This window comes from Fringilla coelebs (genome assembly GCF_963513975.1).
Source record: "Fringilla coelebs genome assembly, chromosome: 22".
Lineage (NCBI taxonomy): Eukaryota > Metazoa > Chordata > Aves > Passeriformes > Fringillidae > Fringilla > Fringilla coelebs.
The window spans coordinates 9809709-9827856 of record NC_140048.1 but is presented as its reverse complement, the minus strand read 5'-3'; the positions used below and the strand labels follow the sequence as shown (position 1 = coordinate 9827856).

Sequence of the window (18148 nt, the reverse complement as noted above, 5' to 3'; positions counted from 1 at the left end):
ACTTTTCTTTAAAGGCTGATTTAGACATCTCTTTAACAAGCAAGAAGTCCTGTGTATTACTGTGATCCAAACACCCTCAACACAGCTGCCAGTGTCTAATGCAGCTCTAACTAACATCCCTGTTTTCCACATGGACGTTTGTAACACATGAGAAACCAGGAACAGTAACAGCCGCTTACTCTAAAGCCAAAGGAAACCCAGGTCATTGAGCCAGCACCAGATTCACATTATCAAGCTTCTTGTGACTTAATGTAGTTTTAAGAACAGTACCAGAGAACCAACTTCTAGTTTAGGTCAAAATGTAGGCAAAACACTGGTTTAGAAACTCTTTGTGTTTACAGCTGACAAAAGTTGTGACCTAAGGAAACAGCATCTAGCAAACTGCACACTGCAGTGGAAACCAAAGGTTCCCTGGAGGAAGCCCAGTGTAGTTGGGATACGACCAGGAAGGCAAAACGTGAACTACTCCAACATTAAGTCACAAGTTCCACAGGACTCTGATAGTTACAAAACTACCATAGAACTACTTATGGGTAAAGCATGTCTTTGTATCAAAAGATGATGAAGAGACACTGAGTCATGGCCCTGTGTGCACTCAGAAGTTACCCAGATCAATTAGTGCAGCTATAATCAAAATTCTAATATCAACTGGCCACTGCAGAGGCACTATGGCCATTTTAGCTCTATTACACACATTTTCACAATCACTTTGTAAAATGGAGAACCACTACTTCTATTCCCTAGTAATACTAGCAAGGCAAAGGTATTTTAGTTGGCAATTGTGGGGGACAAGAGCTATTGTTTATTTTTTTGTACAGCACATCTAACAAATAAACATCTTGACTGGTTGGAATCTCAGCATAAAATCAAAACAATCTGGTAAACAGGATTAGCTAGCTTCTTACATCTGAGATTATACTCCAGTTTAGACCAAGAATATTTATATCTCAATATCAGTCTTACACAGCAGTAAGTTAGAGAACCTGATCCTGCAGCTGGCTATGGCAGCCGTGTAAACACTTTCAAGGTACACAAGCTGAAATGCACGCCCAGATTTCCCCCTCATTATTCATTATTAGTGCATGGATGCACTAATCCTGTCCATCCCAGGCTTTGCACACAGCAACACAGAAATCATGAGCTGATCATGAGCAGCAAGCTCTGCTGTCACCTGAAATATTCTTATGGAGCACTGTGATAAGCAGGATACTGCTCCCTGACCGAGGATCTCATTTGATACGATCCCTTACAACTAGGACAGGTGTCCTCCAGGAACTGCTGAGGCATCTAGGGTAGCATTCCAGCTGTGTCCACTAACTGAAACCAGCAAGAACAAAACAAACTTGAAGAAACCAGCATTTTTATTATATTAACCACTCCACTCTCTAAAGAATTTTCCCTTAATCTGAAGTATTTGGGGAAATAAATTCCCTTCCCAACAGTTTATAAATGCAGCCTTATTGGAAGCAGCTTCCCAGACAGCCAATTTCACATCTTTAATTCATACAATACCTTAGCTTATGCCAGTCAGCTAAAATTTAGGGGAGGGAATTCCATTACTTGCATCTCATTTGACACATTGCCAAAAGTTACTCAATACCCAAACTATTTTTATTTTCACATTTTTTACTGTACTATTTTTTTCCTATCCAAATTTTAACTATAGAATTCCAGAGATAAAATATGACATTAGTCACATTAAAGCTTGTTTCCTGAACTAATAGTTGCCTTGGTCGAAGTCTACAGCCACTCCTCTCCATCCAAGAAATTAGCCCCTTGTGATGAAATAATTAGAGATGCAGAAGTCAAAGTATGTAATAGGAGTTTTTAAAAAAATTATGTAGCTTCTTCCTACGGAAGCCACAGTACTTTGCTCCATTCTGGCTTGGGGAGAAGGGCAAGAGCTTTACAGGGCAAAGCACAGCATGCATTTAACACACAGTCTCCATCTCATACCACAGACATGAATCATGAGTTTGAAATTTTTATCAGAATTTTGGTACAACTACATTTGTGTTCTGGCTAAAGACAACCAGCTAAAGCAGAATCAGGAGACGGGTTTCCTAGGGAAATCTAGACTTTATTCCTGGGTTTGGTCTTGTTTTTCAAATTCACAGGGTGCTTGAAGACTGCATGGATTTCTATTTGTAATGCACTTCAGAGGTATTTGTTGTGAGAAGACTGAAGTCTTCCTATACCAGACTTAATTTATCAGACTTCCTCTTTGACAAATACGTGGAGTGGTAGAATTCCCAGTGCTCTGAATGAGTTAACACAATGCCCCCTGTTGAGATCCCCACCACTGGCTTGTGTACCACCAAGACCCTCACAAGGAACTCCATGCAGGGGAGGGAGAAGGGTTAAAACATGCACAATGCAGCAATATTTTCAGACATCATTCAAAAACTAAACCTAGTGTATCAATGTTCTAGAAATCTCTTTGGCAGCACAAAATTAGTATGTTCTGGTGATCCAAATAAAGGCAAACATCCCAAGGAGTAGTTGTTTAGACTACTGAAAAGAAACTTCAAAAAACACAGAGCACAAGAATGCCCTTCTTTCAGGTTAACTTGCAAGAAATCCGATCTATCCCAACAAGAATTGCTTAAAGCCTCTTTACTGTCAATCACAATCTCTGAATTAACCTGATGGAGCTCACTCACACTGCTAATAATTCACTGTAGACACAAAGAATTTGAAAGCAAAGGGAGAACTGCATTGTGCAGACAACCCAAGCAGGTTTCCTAAACTTTCAGATAAGCAAGGACAGAAATTACTGTTTGCCAAAGGCATAGTTAATCAGGAGTAAGGACACATACCAGTCTTTGCTGCTCCAACAAGAGATCAGCTTCCTCCTTCTCTTTCTTATATAAGATCTCCATTTCTTGTAATCTGAAGATGAACAGAAGAACAGAAGTAGTCAGAGGTCATTAGTTTCCTGTTGGTGTTACTCTACATGCACAGTCTCCTGAATTACAGTGACACGAGTAAAAGTCATTGTCCTTAAAAGGAACTGTTCTCTGGCTATTTAGTACTAGTGAAGTGAAAACCTGCTAGCTGCTTTTCAGCCCTTACCAAAAGGTCTGCAGCATTAGTGGCCAATGCTTACCTGTGATTTTTAAAGGAGCTGGAGCACTAAAACTCCACAATAAAATAAGGAAGAAGCTTTCTGAACTTCCACAAGGGGTAGCAGAGATGCTGTGAACCCAGTAACCTACTGCTGACTCTTCCTTCTTTCAGGTCAAAATTTTGAGTTATTTTATTACCTTTTCTCCATCTCTTGCTTCATGTCAATGCCCTGCTTCTCCAGAAGCTCCCTCTGAGCAAATGTCCAGTCAACTGGCTCTGAGGGAGTCTCAGCTGATGGTGTTTTCTCTCTTTCTGCTCGTGCTTGCTCTGGGTGGTTGAATCTGAAGACATGATTTTTACCCATGATGATACGATTTCCTAGAAATAGGAACAGAAAACTGCAGCTGACAGAAGAATGGTACCAAGTTCTATTTAAAAGTTAAAGGCGACACTGCCCCTGAACAGCACCTAGCATTCCCCATATATGATGTCAATGTCACATACAGAGAGTCTACACAAAAAATCTGTGGTAACATATATTACCTGAGCGCAATTGCACAGGCTGCACAACCCTCTTGCCATTCACGTAGGTTTCTGATCGTTCACAAGGCTCCAAAGTAACAATAACTACAAGGAAAACATTGATGAGTGAGACTTTAGAGAGTCCTGCAGAGGAACAGAAGTGTGCAAGCCCCAGAGGCCTCTCATTTGCTGCCTATGTTCACACTAACACCAAAGTATCAATCACCCCTGGATGTCAATAGTACTGACTTCTCTAGCTACTGCAGCTGGAAACTACTTTTTTTTCATTTTATAGTTAACCATGGCCAGAATTTAAATGTTATACTGGCTGCAGCCAACAATTTGAAGCTATTATCACATAAACAAGTTTTATTTTCTTTCCCTAAGACTCAAGAAAACAAGTAAAAACTGATCCTTTTCTTGAGGTCAGAAAACTTCCAAATCATGGGATTCCCTGGCCAGCTATGGAAGTGACAGAAAGTGAAAGATTCAGGAGAAGCAGACCTGTACCTTCCCCGTTGTTGTTCCTCTCGCTGCGGAAGACACAGTGCTCCTCCTTGATGTGAGCCCCACTCAGGACAATGTCCTGGCGCCGCTCCGCATCAGCCTGGCCAACCCTGCAGCCAACACAGATATATCAACAGCAAACCAGACACCTTCTACAGCTCTGCACTGGACAACACCGCCCACAAACAGCCAGGAAAAAGTCTGAACTATTAAGACTACCCTTCAAATTTAAAGGTTTGGGCCAGCGCTTAATTCTGCACTGCAGAGAACCTGCCTGCTCTGCCATGAACTGGTGGATGACAGTTTTGCAAAAGAAAAGTTTTCTCTCCCTTAAGACATGTCACTTGGAGAACTGAAATGTTAAATACCTCTGGATTTAATGCAGTTCCCTCCCTCTTGTGAAACCCTTCTCCCTTTTAGGAAGGGATGCAAGGGTGGGGGGGGAAGCCAACAAGAAATTCCAGTGGTGTGTTTCAGCCAGCAGACAGGGATCATCCCGCCCACTAAGCACCTTCTGCACTTGAACAAAGGAGCACAAATGGCTCTGGAGACTCTTGCTGAATAATCTGATGCCACAAGCAGTTTCATCCAGCATCTAAGACAGAGAGGTTGGCTGTACCCCTGGAGCACAAAGACGTATGTCCATTTCAAACCCAAGTGTTTGAGCAATTCTAGGTACAGACAACTTAATTTCCAATCCTAATGTTTACGAACTTGCTCTACTTATTAATTTACACATTTCTGATGCCAATGAGCTAGCCTCAAAACTTATAATGACTTCTTAAGCCCCAAGCTATTCTAGTCGTCATTCTCTGCTGAATTCTCTACACTTTGATACTCCTTTCAGTGGGCTTAATGCACCCTAGAGTAGTACCATATGCCAGCCCCTGTCAGTGTACTCTCTTCCATTTGTTCCCCAGGAACATACAAACTAAGCAACCAAACACAACTTGGTGCTCCAAAAAAAATAAAAATCACCTCTCTCCTTACAGCTGTTTTGAAAATAAGTTTTGGAATAAAATCAATTTTATTTTTGAAGTCTGGCAATTAAATTTTATCTCATATCTGTGAATGCAGAATCCATTAAATGTGTACTGGCACGAATAATAATATATTTAAACAATGAAGCTAACATTCAGCCATATTCGAGTTACTATGGTTTTCAATCCTGCACCTATCAAAATATCTTATGCACTTCCAGTAAGTTTTACTCCAAACTTAAGAGGGGATGTCATGCTTTCTTTTACTGCCCAGGTGTAATAACAATTTCTTAAAGCCGAGTGACTCACATGTTACTTTTTGTTAGTTGGTGTTTTTACTTTAAACACCAAGCCAACTTAAATTGCATTTCTGCACTTTTTTCCACCTACAGCAATCTCATGTCTCATTTGTACCTGCAACTTGAACAGCTCAAGGCACAAGAATTATTTAAACTCATGGTGTCTCCAGCTTGGGGATTTAAGCAAGCAGAGAAGGCAACTCCAGAATGTGTCAGCACCAACTCTCACCTTGTAATGCCATCTTTGATGTAGTACAGCAGACATTCAGACATGAGTGGATCTTCATTGAGGTTTACAAGATGAGGAGTCTAAAAGAACAAAAAGAAAAAGTTAATTAAGAACTGAGGCTCTGCTTTCAGGCTCCTTCCTGCAGCCGTGGAGGGTGTGCTTTAATCCAGAAGTTTTGCCACGTGTATCGAGATCATTCCATAATGGATTTTTTTCAAACATAAAGTATTGCAAAGCATCACAAAGTACCAGTGAAATACAGCTCAGATTGCTTAGTTATCAAAAATATCAGTCCATGGAAGGAAGAAAGGCTTCAGCTGGAGAAAAAGAAGTCCTTATAAAGTCTCTGTAAACTTTGATAAGGGAAGTCCAAGAGCAGAAAATGTTGCTTCAGTGAAATTTTGAAACTGATATGCAATCAACTTTGACTTTTCTTGGGCACAGGTTGGGTGCTTATTTGGCAAAGTCTGTTAACATCAAAACAAAATCTAAAACTACCAATATTCTCTGATACCAACAGCTAAGAAGCTCTTCATCTAAACTTCTTCTAAATTTAAATCCACTACAGTTACTAAACCAACCTTCTTTGGTGAAAAAACCCCATTGGAATCAGCAAACAAGTCACAAGGCCTTGGTGTGAAAATCTAGCCAGTGAGATAGCAGTAAGCACACAAGCACAAAAGAAAAGGCAAAAATGGTTAAACATAAGTAAAGCAGAAATACGACAAAAGAGAAACAAAACTGTTAATAAGCCACTTGTCCCTTTGTTACCCTCAAAGAGAAAAAATTTAGGAAAAATAAATGAATTTGGCTCAGATTCCTTATTAACACTATTTCCATCAACTTATCTTAAATGCAAAAAAGTTTATTTATGAGAGCTTTTAACAGCACAACGTTTACAGAAGCGCAAAAATTACTGGATGGTCACGATGAATTTGTCTTTGAATGAAGGTCTCTGATTATCAATTGCCCAATGGAAGATTTAATTATAAGGACAGAGAGGAGGAGAAAAAATACAGCTTTTTCACCCCTAAAAATCCAGGGGTGACCCAAAGCTGCAACTGAAGATGTTCCAAGCTGCCGTTGCTGTTCACTGCACAAATCAGCACTTGGAGCTCTTTAAAGCTCTTCAATCAAGAGAAAAATGGAGAGAAACCAAATCCCAGACACAGTTAACTGCTGTAACACCACTACAACTTGCACCACTTGATTACTTTGTAAGAAATAAAGCTCCACAGCTTGAGACATGATGCTGGCACACCCAACTGTTCACTCCTTGCATATGATGAGATACATACTGGTACCTCAGAAGTCTAGAGTCTTTCCACAGAACACTTCACATTTTCTATCTAAGCTCTCATCTCCTACATTTTCGCAACAACCACAGTTACTAGAAGGACAGCTAATGGAACTGCAAGGATAGCAAGGAACAGAAGCAGACAAGACTGGGTTGGGAGTTTCACTTCTCCTAATAAATCCTATGTAGGCAATAATAAATGCTATCTATTGCCCAAGCATCTACTTTATCCAGGTGACATACACAAACCTGATCAGCTGAAAATGCACCAAAAGAATCATCAAAAAGAGCTGATGGCCTCTGAGGAAAAATCTAAAAGGAGATGAGGATCCATAATGTAAGAAGAAGAAATGTAAAGAATGCTCAATGAATCTGCCTCTTTACAAACCTCGGGCACTCCTGGAGTAGTTACCAAAAGCAAACTGGAGTTCTACCAACTCCAAGCATTGCAGATTAATACTATTCTAAGTGAAGGATTAAACATTTTAACCAATTCTGGAGTTCTACAGGCAGTGCCTCTGAATAGGTCCCTGCTTAACCCTAGATCAAGTTTACTACGCACTTGCACACTAAAATATTGCCCATGCTGCTTGTTCAAAAATGTTTAAGATAAAAGAAGGTAGGTTCTTTTCCTTGTACTTCTATAATTTTGCTTTACCTGCAGAGACAGGTTCTTTGCTAACCTAATTATTTACACTTACAGCGCTGATTTATGTCGTTTTCCTGCACAGTTCCGCTTCTTTCCAATTTCAGAAAATAGAACTAATGGCAAGTATTGAATTAAATATTCCCTTCCATTCCCTGTGTTCACTGGTTCATTAGATCACCATCCTTTTTTCCAAGGGGAAGAAGGATTAACAAACAATTCAAGGAAGAGCACCTAAACAAGCCTTAAATCTTCTAAGAAGAACAGGTAGAGCACGCAAAAGTCACACACCTACTGCAGAAAATGGCAACAGAATTAAGACATGGCACCTTCTGCTTTGCTACTGAATCAAGATACAAAAGGAGCTGCTTCTCTTTGCAGCACAGCATCTTCTAAAGGAAGATCCAAAACAGTTCAACTCTCATCACCCTCCTCCCAGGTCAATTAGCCTTTTGGAAACATCATGCAATAGTTAACAATTTTCTTTACCTTTTTGGGTGAGAAGACTCCCAGTGTTCCTCCATCCTCCCGAATGGCAACGCCCATTTCTGCCAACAATGCCTCCCTGATTGAGAAAACAAGATATTGCCCCCATTTTAGGCTTCTTAGACAACAAAGGTCTACTGAAAGCTAGGTAATTACTGGATTAGACTTTGAACCAGCCTACCCAGGACTGTAACCACCTCAGAGCACACCAGGGCAAGCTGGTAAACTTTAGTCCAAGAGCGGCCTATGGAACAGCAACTTTAATTGTGACAAACCCAGAAAAGAGCAGGACTCCCTCCCAGCATTGCCCTGCTGTCCTACATCTAACACAAGGGTCAGCAGAACCATCCCTAACACCATTCTCCATTGCTTTTGAACAAAGTAACTTTCTCCATTTTTCACTTTCCAGAGACCATCCATACTGCAGCTCTTTCAATTCCTGACCTTTCCATCCTAATGGCCTCTGTTTTCCTCAGTTTCTCTTCCCATGTTTCATTCAGCTCTGCAATGATCTTCTCGGACTCCTGTGTGAAAATACCAAAAGATGTTTTACAATTCTTCTCAAAGTTCTTCACATACACAAAGCAATTGAAGTCTGTGCTCTGTTTAGGCATCAAATTAATTTCACATATAAAAAGCATTCTTAGCACTTAAAACTCTTACTTGTTTCCCTTAATTTTTAAAAAGGTAGATAGTCCTGAAGGCAGGCTGAGGAGAAAAGACGACTTCATATCTAACCACGGTCAGACTTTATTTTGAACTACCTAAACTCATTTCCCTGTTTTTAAAAAATCTGATTTACAGACATGATTCAGTAACTGAATGCCAAGGAAATGCAGAGACCGCACTGTTATTGCCATGGCAACGGAGGGTTTCCAATAGGAAAGGGAAATGCAGAGTGTGTTTGGCCCTGTGGCAGTGTCTGATGGGCAAACATGAGAATGTCGCAGAGACGCAACACAGCCAGCTCTCCCCGCTCCTCCACCCATGGACATTGGGGGGACTTTCATAAAAATCAAGAAGTACTTCACTGTGATGCACTTTGCTGTGGTTCAATTCCGTGCAGCACTGGGACAAGGCTGCCTTTGTCTGGCCCAAACATGCTATTCTGTGCTTCACATTTTAATCTCTGGGGGCTGGGCGAAGACAACAGTGGCAGGATTATTCTTCCTCCTTTTTTTTCAACTTTGGGGTAACTTGGTTTTCTGACAGCTGAGTGCATTTGCAAGTCAGACTTGGCTCACACTAGTGCTGACCAGGCCTCTAAGTCTACATTTATGATCAAATTTTCCATAACTACAACTGAATCAGATGACCCATAAATAAGAATCAAGAATTTAATTTATAATTTAGTCGCAGCTCCAGGCTACAAGTAAACCTAAATAATCTTAACAAGAAAGGTTGTGCATGAACCCAGTTTCTAGCCCACTGCAGTTAAGTGCCCTCTGTACGGTGCAAGTGGGTTTCAGACAATTTCTACAGACCCAGGAGATATTTATGAAAGGAATCCTTTCAGGTCTGTGATTCTTTAGCCTCCTTAATACCCACCTTCAATCGTTCAATGGCCTCTTCTCCTCCTGGTGTTGACATGATTCTTTCCTGTATACTTGACACAGATGTTAAGCCCACCTGACTACTGAGAGAGCAGGAGGATGGAGATGCAGTGAGGGACCCCATGGAGGCTGTGGAAAAATTGCCAGGACGTTGATTCTCGGAGGCTAGCAAGTATCTATGCTTATTGTTCTGAAAATCTTTCAGATCTGAGAGAGAGACACAGAGACAGAGGGAAGGCAGGAAGATGGGGAAACAAGAAGGGGGAAGGAAGAGGAAAAAGGGAAGAAAGGAAGGAAGGAAATACCAGTGTAAGAGGAAAGCATTTAAGCAGCAACAAAGCAAGTTTTGTAATTTTTAGATGGCAGTTCTGAAACAAATCTTTTCATACTAGCAACAATAACATAATAACTCAGACCCTGAGGTTCACTAGAAAAGACTGCATCATAAACCTTTCTAAACAAAAAAGCCTGAAAAAATAAATTACACCTTGGCCAAAAGCAGCCATCCTACTCCTCACTGAACACTAACCTGAGCACCCTGAAGCTCAGAGCAGGACCAAATTGAGATCCTCATGAGATTAGTGACATTTTGGGCTGAAGTCTGAGACACCAACCCCTTAAGCTCAGGAAAACATTCTCTTCCAGAGTCCTTTAATGTGAAATGATGATTAAGTAAATCTTTATCACAGCAGTGGTTCTGCTGCTAAAGCACCCACACCACACGGACAATGAACTTCCTCTCCCTAAATTCTCACCAGAGAGGATGTGAATCACCTGTCAGTGCATGACAGGGACAAGAGAACATAAGCTCACAACATCATTATGCTGCTTCTTGACCTTCCCTATGTGAATAAAAATAGAAATCTAACATATATGATCAGTGAAATATCTGATAAGGATCTTACACTTCAGAAGGGGCTTCAAAGCTTTTTGGCTGCTAGTTTAAATAAGAAAGGTCTTCTAAAAACCTCCAAAATTTAACAAGGTAGTTTTTGTAGTCTGAAAACCTGCAGGCCTGGAAATGCTGCCTTGAAAGCCAGAAAATAAGAAAAGCTGCCTGAATGATTTAAGAACAAATATACAAGGGAAGTTTATATTAATTTAACTTGGCTTCTTGGATACATATGTAAGCCATATCCTCAGAATAACCACACAGCAAAAGAAAAATCTTCTAACAGGAAAATATCAGATAACTGAGTAGCTTTGCTTTAATATTTTAAAATTTATTTTCAAAGACAAATCCTTTAAAATAAGTCACTTCAGGAAAGAAACAGGTCAAATCAGACCCTGCAAGTTATAAACAAGGGCATCACACTTACAAAAGTGAGATGCTCTCCCAGACATTGCATAAATTTCCCTGTCCTCCTACATCTCCTCTACTCTTCCCCTGAACAATCCTGCCATTGTCAGCCTTATGCCCTAGTTCACTCCACGCTCAACCTGCTGTTTCAGCCTCATGGAACTGACGACTGCGCCGAGTTTGAAAACCACCATCTGCAAATACAGGAGGCAGGGCTGGGAGTTTCACAGAAGAGAAGCAGGTTAAGGGAAGGGAATGCTGCCAGGATGAGGAAAGCAGGCATGACAGAGCAGGGATGAAGTCTCAAAAGGCCATGCACTCCTGAAGAGAAAGGAAGTGGCACTTGCAATAGCTCCACAGTGGCTGTGACCGCAGAGAACCAGAACCCTCAGACCATGCACGCTGCTCCTGGAGCCGCAGCTCTCACACCATGACGTGCACACGCTGGAAGCAGCATCAGAATGTCAGACAGGCCAGGATGAGTCTTTACACCACCAGTAGGTTCAATTTTAGGAAATTTCAGACAGATCTCTTTCAGCTGATATTGAGTGAGGGTCAAAAAGACTGACTGAAAGAGTTTAAAAAGCCTACCAACCCAAAATTTACATGGAATACGTTTCCCTTGCAATGGACTACATATATTTCCCTTTATTAGAAGCAAACACCAAGGGAAATAAAATGCTTTTTGCTGACTTGTTTTAGCCCTGTTAAGTTAATAAACTACAACCAACATATATTTAACCTCAGAAAAAGAGACCTTCATCAGTATAAGATGTCTGGCTTCTTTCCTTTTTTTTTTAAAGAATTATACAAAATACATTGCAGTGTCCAGGAGGAACTGGTAATACTTCATCTTGAGTTCATCAACTGAAACATTCAAAGCAAATACTTCAAAGTGGAAAAGAGCTGCTAAAATGCCAGGAACTGAGCAGGAACGGAGTAACTGGGGAAAGATTTGAGAGAAAGATTTTCTGGTTCAAATCTAAACTGTACACTGTTATGCAAACACACTGGAGAACTACCACTCTCCCTTCTGTATTCTGCCAGAAAGTAACAATGAACGTATGTTGCACTTTAAACTCTGCACTTTTTTTTTGGTTGTGGACTCAGATTCTAAGTAGTGCTGGTGAGGCTGGTTTTCATGAACCTGCACTGCATTCCAGTGAGTGTTCTGTCTGGGATTTCCCTGTGAGAAATGCTGGCATGCAAAGCTCTGTTAAAAGCTGACCCAGAGAAAGCAGGTTAAAAAGAGAACCACACAATACACACATTTGACTTCACTTCCAGAGTATTCATCTCCCATTGGATCAACTGAAAGGAAGCAGGAGGGAAAATACAAGAAGGATCAAAACTGAAGGTTCACTAGTGACATAGGAAGGGAAGAGAATACTACTTGATGTTTAAAGAAAAAAAACACAGTTTTCAGTAACACAGTTTTTTTCAGTTTAGATTTATAACCAAAACCTACAGACTGTAACAAGCATGAAAAACACTTGTATTTCATTGTCTTCTGGCCCCATTCTCTTGAAGACAAGCAAACAAAGAGGTAGATACATGTTGCACATCTTTAGTAGTCTGTGACTAAGTCAGTACTTCTGCTTCACCAACAAAATGGTCTGAAAAATCAGAAACTGGAGCAACACTATTTTTTTTAGTCAAAGAAGCTTTTAATCGACTGGAATACATTCTATGCTTTTATGGGCATTTCCTTCACTAGGAATTAAATCACTGTTCATATTATAGAAGAATGTAGCAGCTAAAATTTCAGTTCATTTGTCTTGTTTGGAATGAGGACAAGGAAATTTGGCACAAGTGTGTTCTAGTGCTTTAAGAGGTTGCTGGCAAAGCAAATCAGTACAACATGGCTCTGCCAACCTAACTCAAAATCTCCCAAAAGGATTCATTAGTTATTCACAAGCAGCTGTTGCATAGTTACTTCAAGATGACAAATGATTTGTCACTCAGGGCACTGTCTAACATTAGCCATTGTTTTCTTTTGTGAGCGAGGATGGCATTGAAGCCAGGTATCAACTAATAACCTTAACCCTCTGAGGAGGAAGGAAAGATGCCTTTTTTCCTCAGTATGAAACTGAGTTTCTGTGTCTCAGCTCGTTTATTGGCAGCCAGACAAAAAGTTCTCCATAACTCAGCAGAGCAACTACTGCATGTGCAAGTTCTATTACACAAAAGCATTTCTACAATAATAGGAAAATTCAAACTCCATATTTTTCCTTGAGAGTTTGAAGGTTGCTTGTGAACTCCACACACAAACCTAAGATGGTCATTTGAAGACAGAAAGGGCTGCCATTTCTAAAATCATGTTCAAAAATTAAATATCAGCGCCTATATTTAAAATCCGTGTTTTAAATCCTTTTCTCTCACTGGCTCAGGTCTCCTTCCTCTGCTAGAGGCCAAGCCCAGGACAGTGAGGTGTGTTTAATCCACTTACTGTCAATAATATCTCCCAGCCCTTGAGCACGCAGGAGATCCTTGAGCCTTGTCACCTCCTCCTTCAGCTCCCGCACCAGCTTGGCATTGGGATCTTCATTGATAACAGCATTGCATTTAATCTGCTTTGCACGATCAGCATATCTGCAACCACACAGAACGATGAAACCTTACCACAAACATGGAACTGATTACATACAACATATATGCAATACAGGAATGCAGCAGCACAGAAGACATTTTGCTTCCAGCTGGATGGCAGAAGAGTAGGCAATAAATCCCTGCCTCCTCTGTAGGGTAATTGAGTTCTTGCCAGTAGAGTCCTCTTCCCCACAGATAAGCTCGGCTTACAATAAGCCAAAGGTATAAAGGACAAAGTATGGCCTTTAGAGCAAACAGCTACCCATATCCATCCCACAGGAAGAGAAAGTACCTTAAAGTGCTCAAAGTTTCATCATAGTTTATGTCTGCTGGACTGAGAGCAGCGACCATTGCAGTTCTGGAGTTACCACCTATAGTGAACAGGCAAGATTTTGGATCAACTACAGCGCACACTCCAGGCACTACCTACTTACCAAATATCAATGTTTTCAATAAATTATAGAATTCAACTAAATTCTACAGTATTAAAAAACATACAAAAACCACAGGAAAGAGTTATGGCATTAACGTAAGGTGGAACAATGATGACTCAGATTTGGCTGGTAAAGATATTTAGCCTCATACTCAATACAAATTTAAGTGAGTTAAAAGCAGTCAGGAAATTCAGTGATACTTTTTTTCATATTGGCACAGACAAATCAGCCATACCTAGATTTTCCCGAAGAAGCCACGTTAGTACTGAATCCCTGTACGGTATAAAGTCTGTCTTCTTCTTCTTTTTGCTCTACAAAGAAACAACACAATATGAAAAATAGGAAGGATTTTCTGTGTAAGAAAGATGTGAACATCTTCCTGACATTTAAATTCTGTGTTATAACATAGTTCCAAGCAGCAAACCTTACACTAGGCAAAGAAACCAAGATCTACTCCTACACAGACCATCATACCTTGCTGGTGCAGTTATCCTAAGATGAAAGCATTAAGGAAAAAAGAAAAAGAAGAAGGATGAGCTTCTTAACAGAGATTTATACATCGTTTCCAGGTCAGACAGTACTTCCTTTTCATAAAAAGGCAAATTAATGAGAATTGCTTCAATTAAAAAAAAATAATCTAAAAAATACTTAAGCATATTCAACCTGTCCAAGGTGACTCACTTTTAAAAGGAACAACAATCATTTATTTGTTTTGTTTCTTTGGGGTTTTTTTAATAGCAGTTGAGTACAAAAATAAACGACAAAGTACTCTTCTAAACCCACAACATTTTGCTTGGATCAATATATACTCACTTAAGACATTATTAAGTCTTGCCATCGCAAAGAAAGCCAGTGAATCAAATTATTGCACTGGTGTTTTTATAAATTTTAACAACAAAGCTTCAGTTAAGTTTTCTAAAATTATTCTTTCAAATAAAAATAAAATTACTGCACTGCACTGAAGGTCTAAAAACTTGCTATGTGAACAGGTCTTCTACATAAACACAGGCTTCTTTTGCAAGGCTTCTTCACAGTTAAACAAACCAATGCTTCCATCTGTTGACAGCCTGTGTGACACCCACAGAATAGTATCAACTCTATTCATCTATCAAAATACACACAGCTAATAGGACTGAGATTGCAAGGCCAAGAACAGCAAATGATTCTGCTGTACTCCGTGGATCTTACTGTTTCCATTTGACCAGCTATGCAAAGGTTGTTGCAGGCAAGGAAATGCTCTACTTACCACTTCAGCCAATGCTGAAATAACTTTGCCCAAAGTGGTGAGAGACTTGTTTATATTTGCTCCTTCCTGAGAAAAGAGAAATCAGTGTTACCTAGTAATTAAAACTCTTCAACCATGAATGTCTTCAGGTCTTCAGGTTTGCAGCTATTTCTCCCACAGTTATAATTTATTATTTGTCCAGCAAAGACTCCCCGTGATGCCTGTGCCTCCCCAGCACCCCTCCACAGCCCCACACCTTTAACCGGGTTCCTTTGGCACCGGTGGAGTCAGCTCGCTCACTCCCAGCCAGATCCACGAGGCTGATCTTGCTGACCTGAAGAGAGAAAGCACATGAAGAGGAGAATGAGTTCTTGGTGAACCAGAGCAAGGACAGAACTACAAAGTCACTGCAGGTAAGATCAGTGAAAAACAGTCAGAAAGCTACTTATCTGTAACACACCTTCTCTGTGGAAAGGTCAGTTTCTGTGTCATGTTTCTTCTGAGTAAAGACAATTGTAAACACAGCATGAGAGCGGCTGCTGGTTTCATTCATGTTGGTGGCTGCCACAGTCCTAAAATATGAGCAGATATGGGCATGTTTAAAAAAGGACAATTACCTGCAGGGCTGAATGCAGCTGCAGAGGAATGAGAGCAAGAGGCTGCACAGGTGATGTGCTGCCCTGTAACCAAGACCCAGCCATCAGCCAGTATCATTCCCAAATCCTTTCATTTTTTCACTCCTGAATTTCTTCATCACAGTTTAAACAGAGCTTTCTCAGTCTGCGTACTCAATAGTCCATCTAACATGCAAACACCCAAGAACACTTGAGCAGCATTTATGTGAGTCCTTCTCACACATTGTTGAGTGAAGCCAACAGCTTGCATGGAAACAACAAATAACGAACCAGAAACTGAAGCTGGAATGCCAACTTTAGTCCTGACCACCTGAATTGAGGAAAGAGGAGACTATTCACATAGCTTTTATACTAGGATAGTGAACAGAGTACACAGGAAAGGCAGAAGTAAATGCCAGATAATTACTTAGACTTCATCTCAAGTCGTTGAAATCTTTATATGTCTACACATTGATTTGCAGAACTAGTTCAGCACACAAAGCAATTTCAGCTTTTAACAGCAATGATCAGTGCCTATTTCAATAATACTCCTCACTTACAAGAGGTTTTTTTAACATGCTAATGCATAACACTGATAAGAATATATAACACACTCCCATCACTAACCTGGCTTTGTTCCCAGCATCCATGAGGTCTGCAATGTCTGTGTAAGATGTGACTGCTAACTTGGACAGATCTTCCACGTAGGGTCCAAGGAGAGGATGTTCTCGCACCCGCAAATTGCCTTTGTTCTTCGGGTTCAACAAGTCTCTGACTCTCTCACAGTAAATCTCCATGTAACTCACCTGAAAACAGGAATTTTCAGAGACAATTCAGTATTTCTGAAGGTCTCCTCCACAGCATTTCAGAGTGCCAGTGGTAGAAATTCCCCCAGCCCACCACAGGAAAGCTATGGGTGTCTCAGCTCATTTAACAGCTTAAACACTGGCAAGGGCAAGAGTCAAGAGTCTCCTACATCACACCTCTAACATAAGCTGCTGGCCCTGCATCCATGTATAGATCCTTCAACCATTTCAAAAAACGTTGGTGTGTAATGAAAAATTATACAGTGGAGTCCACAATCAACTTAACAGCTTAAATATGACACAGCACAAGCATCAAACAAGACAGATGATAGAAGGAGTCTGCTTCCAAGGAATGTCTCTTATGAACCATCAAACCAAACTTAAGAAGGCAAAAAAGTTGATCTTTCTGCAGAAGCAACTTTTGATTTTAAAACTCATGGCTATAGTATTTGACAACAAACATGCAGCCTTCCAGATATCAGTTTAAAAAAAAAAATCTGTAAATGCATCTTTAAATTTTTCAGCCCATCATTTTTTTCAGGGTTATTACAAAGGTAAAGGAACACTGGTTTTCCATTGAGGGTAAAAAGGAGTCACAGAAAGGTTTTTACATTTGTCTCAAAAGAGAAAAGACAAAAAGCCTTAAAAAATAAAATTAAAACCCCCAAACTAATCAGAAATAAGCATCTTAGTGCATCATCAATAACCCAGCACCTAAGCTCAGTTTGACGTCCAGTATACAGACATTCTTTGATCCCTCACCACACTCACCTCTACAGAATATGACATTTCCTCATTGCTGTTGTCATTGATTTTCTCAAACAGCTCTTCACATAGCTGGAAAGAAATTAAGCCCAAGTCAGAAATGAGTCTTTACTGAGAAGTAACAAGTAATTATCAGGACATGTCATGGAAACGGCTTTAGAATGAGGGCAGTGAAAGAAAATGACCCGAATGCATCCAGCACACACAGTCTCACTGGGAAGATAATTCATCTCAGTCCTACATCACTATCAACCTTATTTTGTCTAGTATCACAACAATTGCTCTCAGTTTCACCAGTATCATTATTCTGTACTGTAGCATTAGCACTAAGCTTTAGTTCTGTTAACTCTTACAGCAATATAAAACACAAGTGTGTGTCTGAAGATGCTATAAAAACCAAATTCCCTTTCTGGCCTTGCTCCTACCTGGGGAATGATGCCTGCTTGGCTCTCCTCCTGCTTGCCCATCATGGTGTAGGATTTCCCAGCTCCAGTCTGGCCATAGGCAAAGATGCACACGTTGTAGCCCTCAAAGGCATGCAGGAGCATCTCCTTCCCAATATCATTGTACACACGGCTCTGAGATGCAAAGCAGGGATCTTCAGGCTGGAAAGACACCAAAACAGCATAAATACAGATTTCCCTAACATTTGAGTAAGATTTCAAAAAGCGACTGGTTTTATCTTGGGGGTCAATCCCTTAGGAAGAGGTAAATTAGGCCATTTTTACAAACAGGTTTTTCCCAAGGCAGAACAAGATGGAGAAGAACAACAATGACAATGTCACTGCATTGTTTGTGAGCGTATCTTATTCTTAATCTAGCATTCT

General features: G+C 40.3%; 1 protein-coding gene across 9 annotated transcripts in view; it reads right to left on the bottom strand.

The window, feature by feature from the left end:
• The window catches only part of KIF1B (kinesin family member 1B), a 78872-nt gene that overhangs the window by 40902 nt on the left and 19822 nt on the right, over positions 1 to 18148 (bottom strand). For 2 of the 9 annotated variants that reach the window (XM_084220236.1, XM_084220242.1), the window contains exons 4-21: positions 17747 to 17926; positions 17328 to 17393; positions 16378 to 16556; positions 15597 to 15708; positions 15393 to 15470; positions 15158 to 15223; positions 14147 to 14222; positions 13770 to 13848; positions 13338 to 13480; positions 12158 to 12199; positions 9584 to 9795; positions 8480 to 8559; positions 8039 to 8114; positions 5607 to 5686; positions 4096 to 4208; positions 3613 to 3696; positions 3267 to 3447; positions 2820 to 2892 (exon numbers count right to left, since the gene is read on the bottom strand). In XM_084220236.1, coding sequence (XP_084076362.1) covers positions 2820 to 2892; positions 3267 to 3447; positions 3613 to 3696; positions 4096 to 4208; positions 5607 to 5686; positions 8039 to 8114; positions 8480 to 8559; positions 9584 to 9795; positions 12158 to 12199; positions 13338 to 13480; positions 13770 to 13848; positions 14147 to 14222; positions 15158 to 15223; positions 15393 to 15470; positions 15597 to 15708; positions 16378 to 16556; positions 17328 to 17393; positions 17747 to 17926 — 1920 coding nt within the window. The remainder of the gene's footprint in view (positions 1 to 2819; positions 2893 to 3266; positions 3448 to 3612; positions 3697 to 4095; positions 4209 to 5606; positions 5687 to 8038; positions 8115 to 8479; positions 8560 to 9583; positions 9796 to 12157; positions 12200 to 13337; positions 13481 to 13769; positions 13849 to 14146; positions 14223 to 15157; positions 15224 to 15392; positions 15471 to 15596; positions 15709 to 16377; positions 16557 to 17327; positions 17394 to 17746; positions 17927 to 18148) is intronic. The other 7 variants (XM_084220237.1, XM_084220243.1, XM_084220241.1 and 4 more) reach the window with 5 other exon arrangements.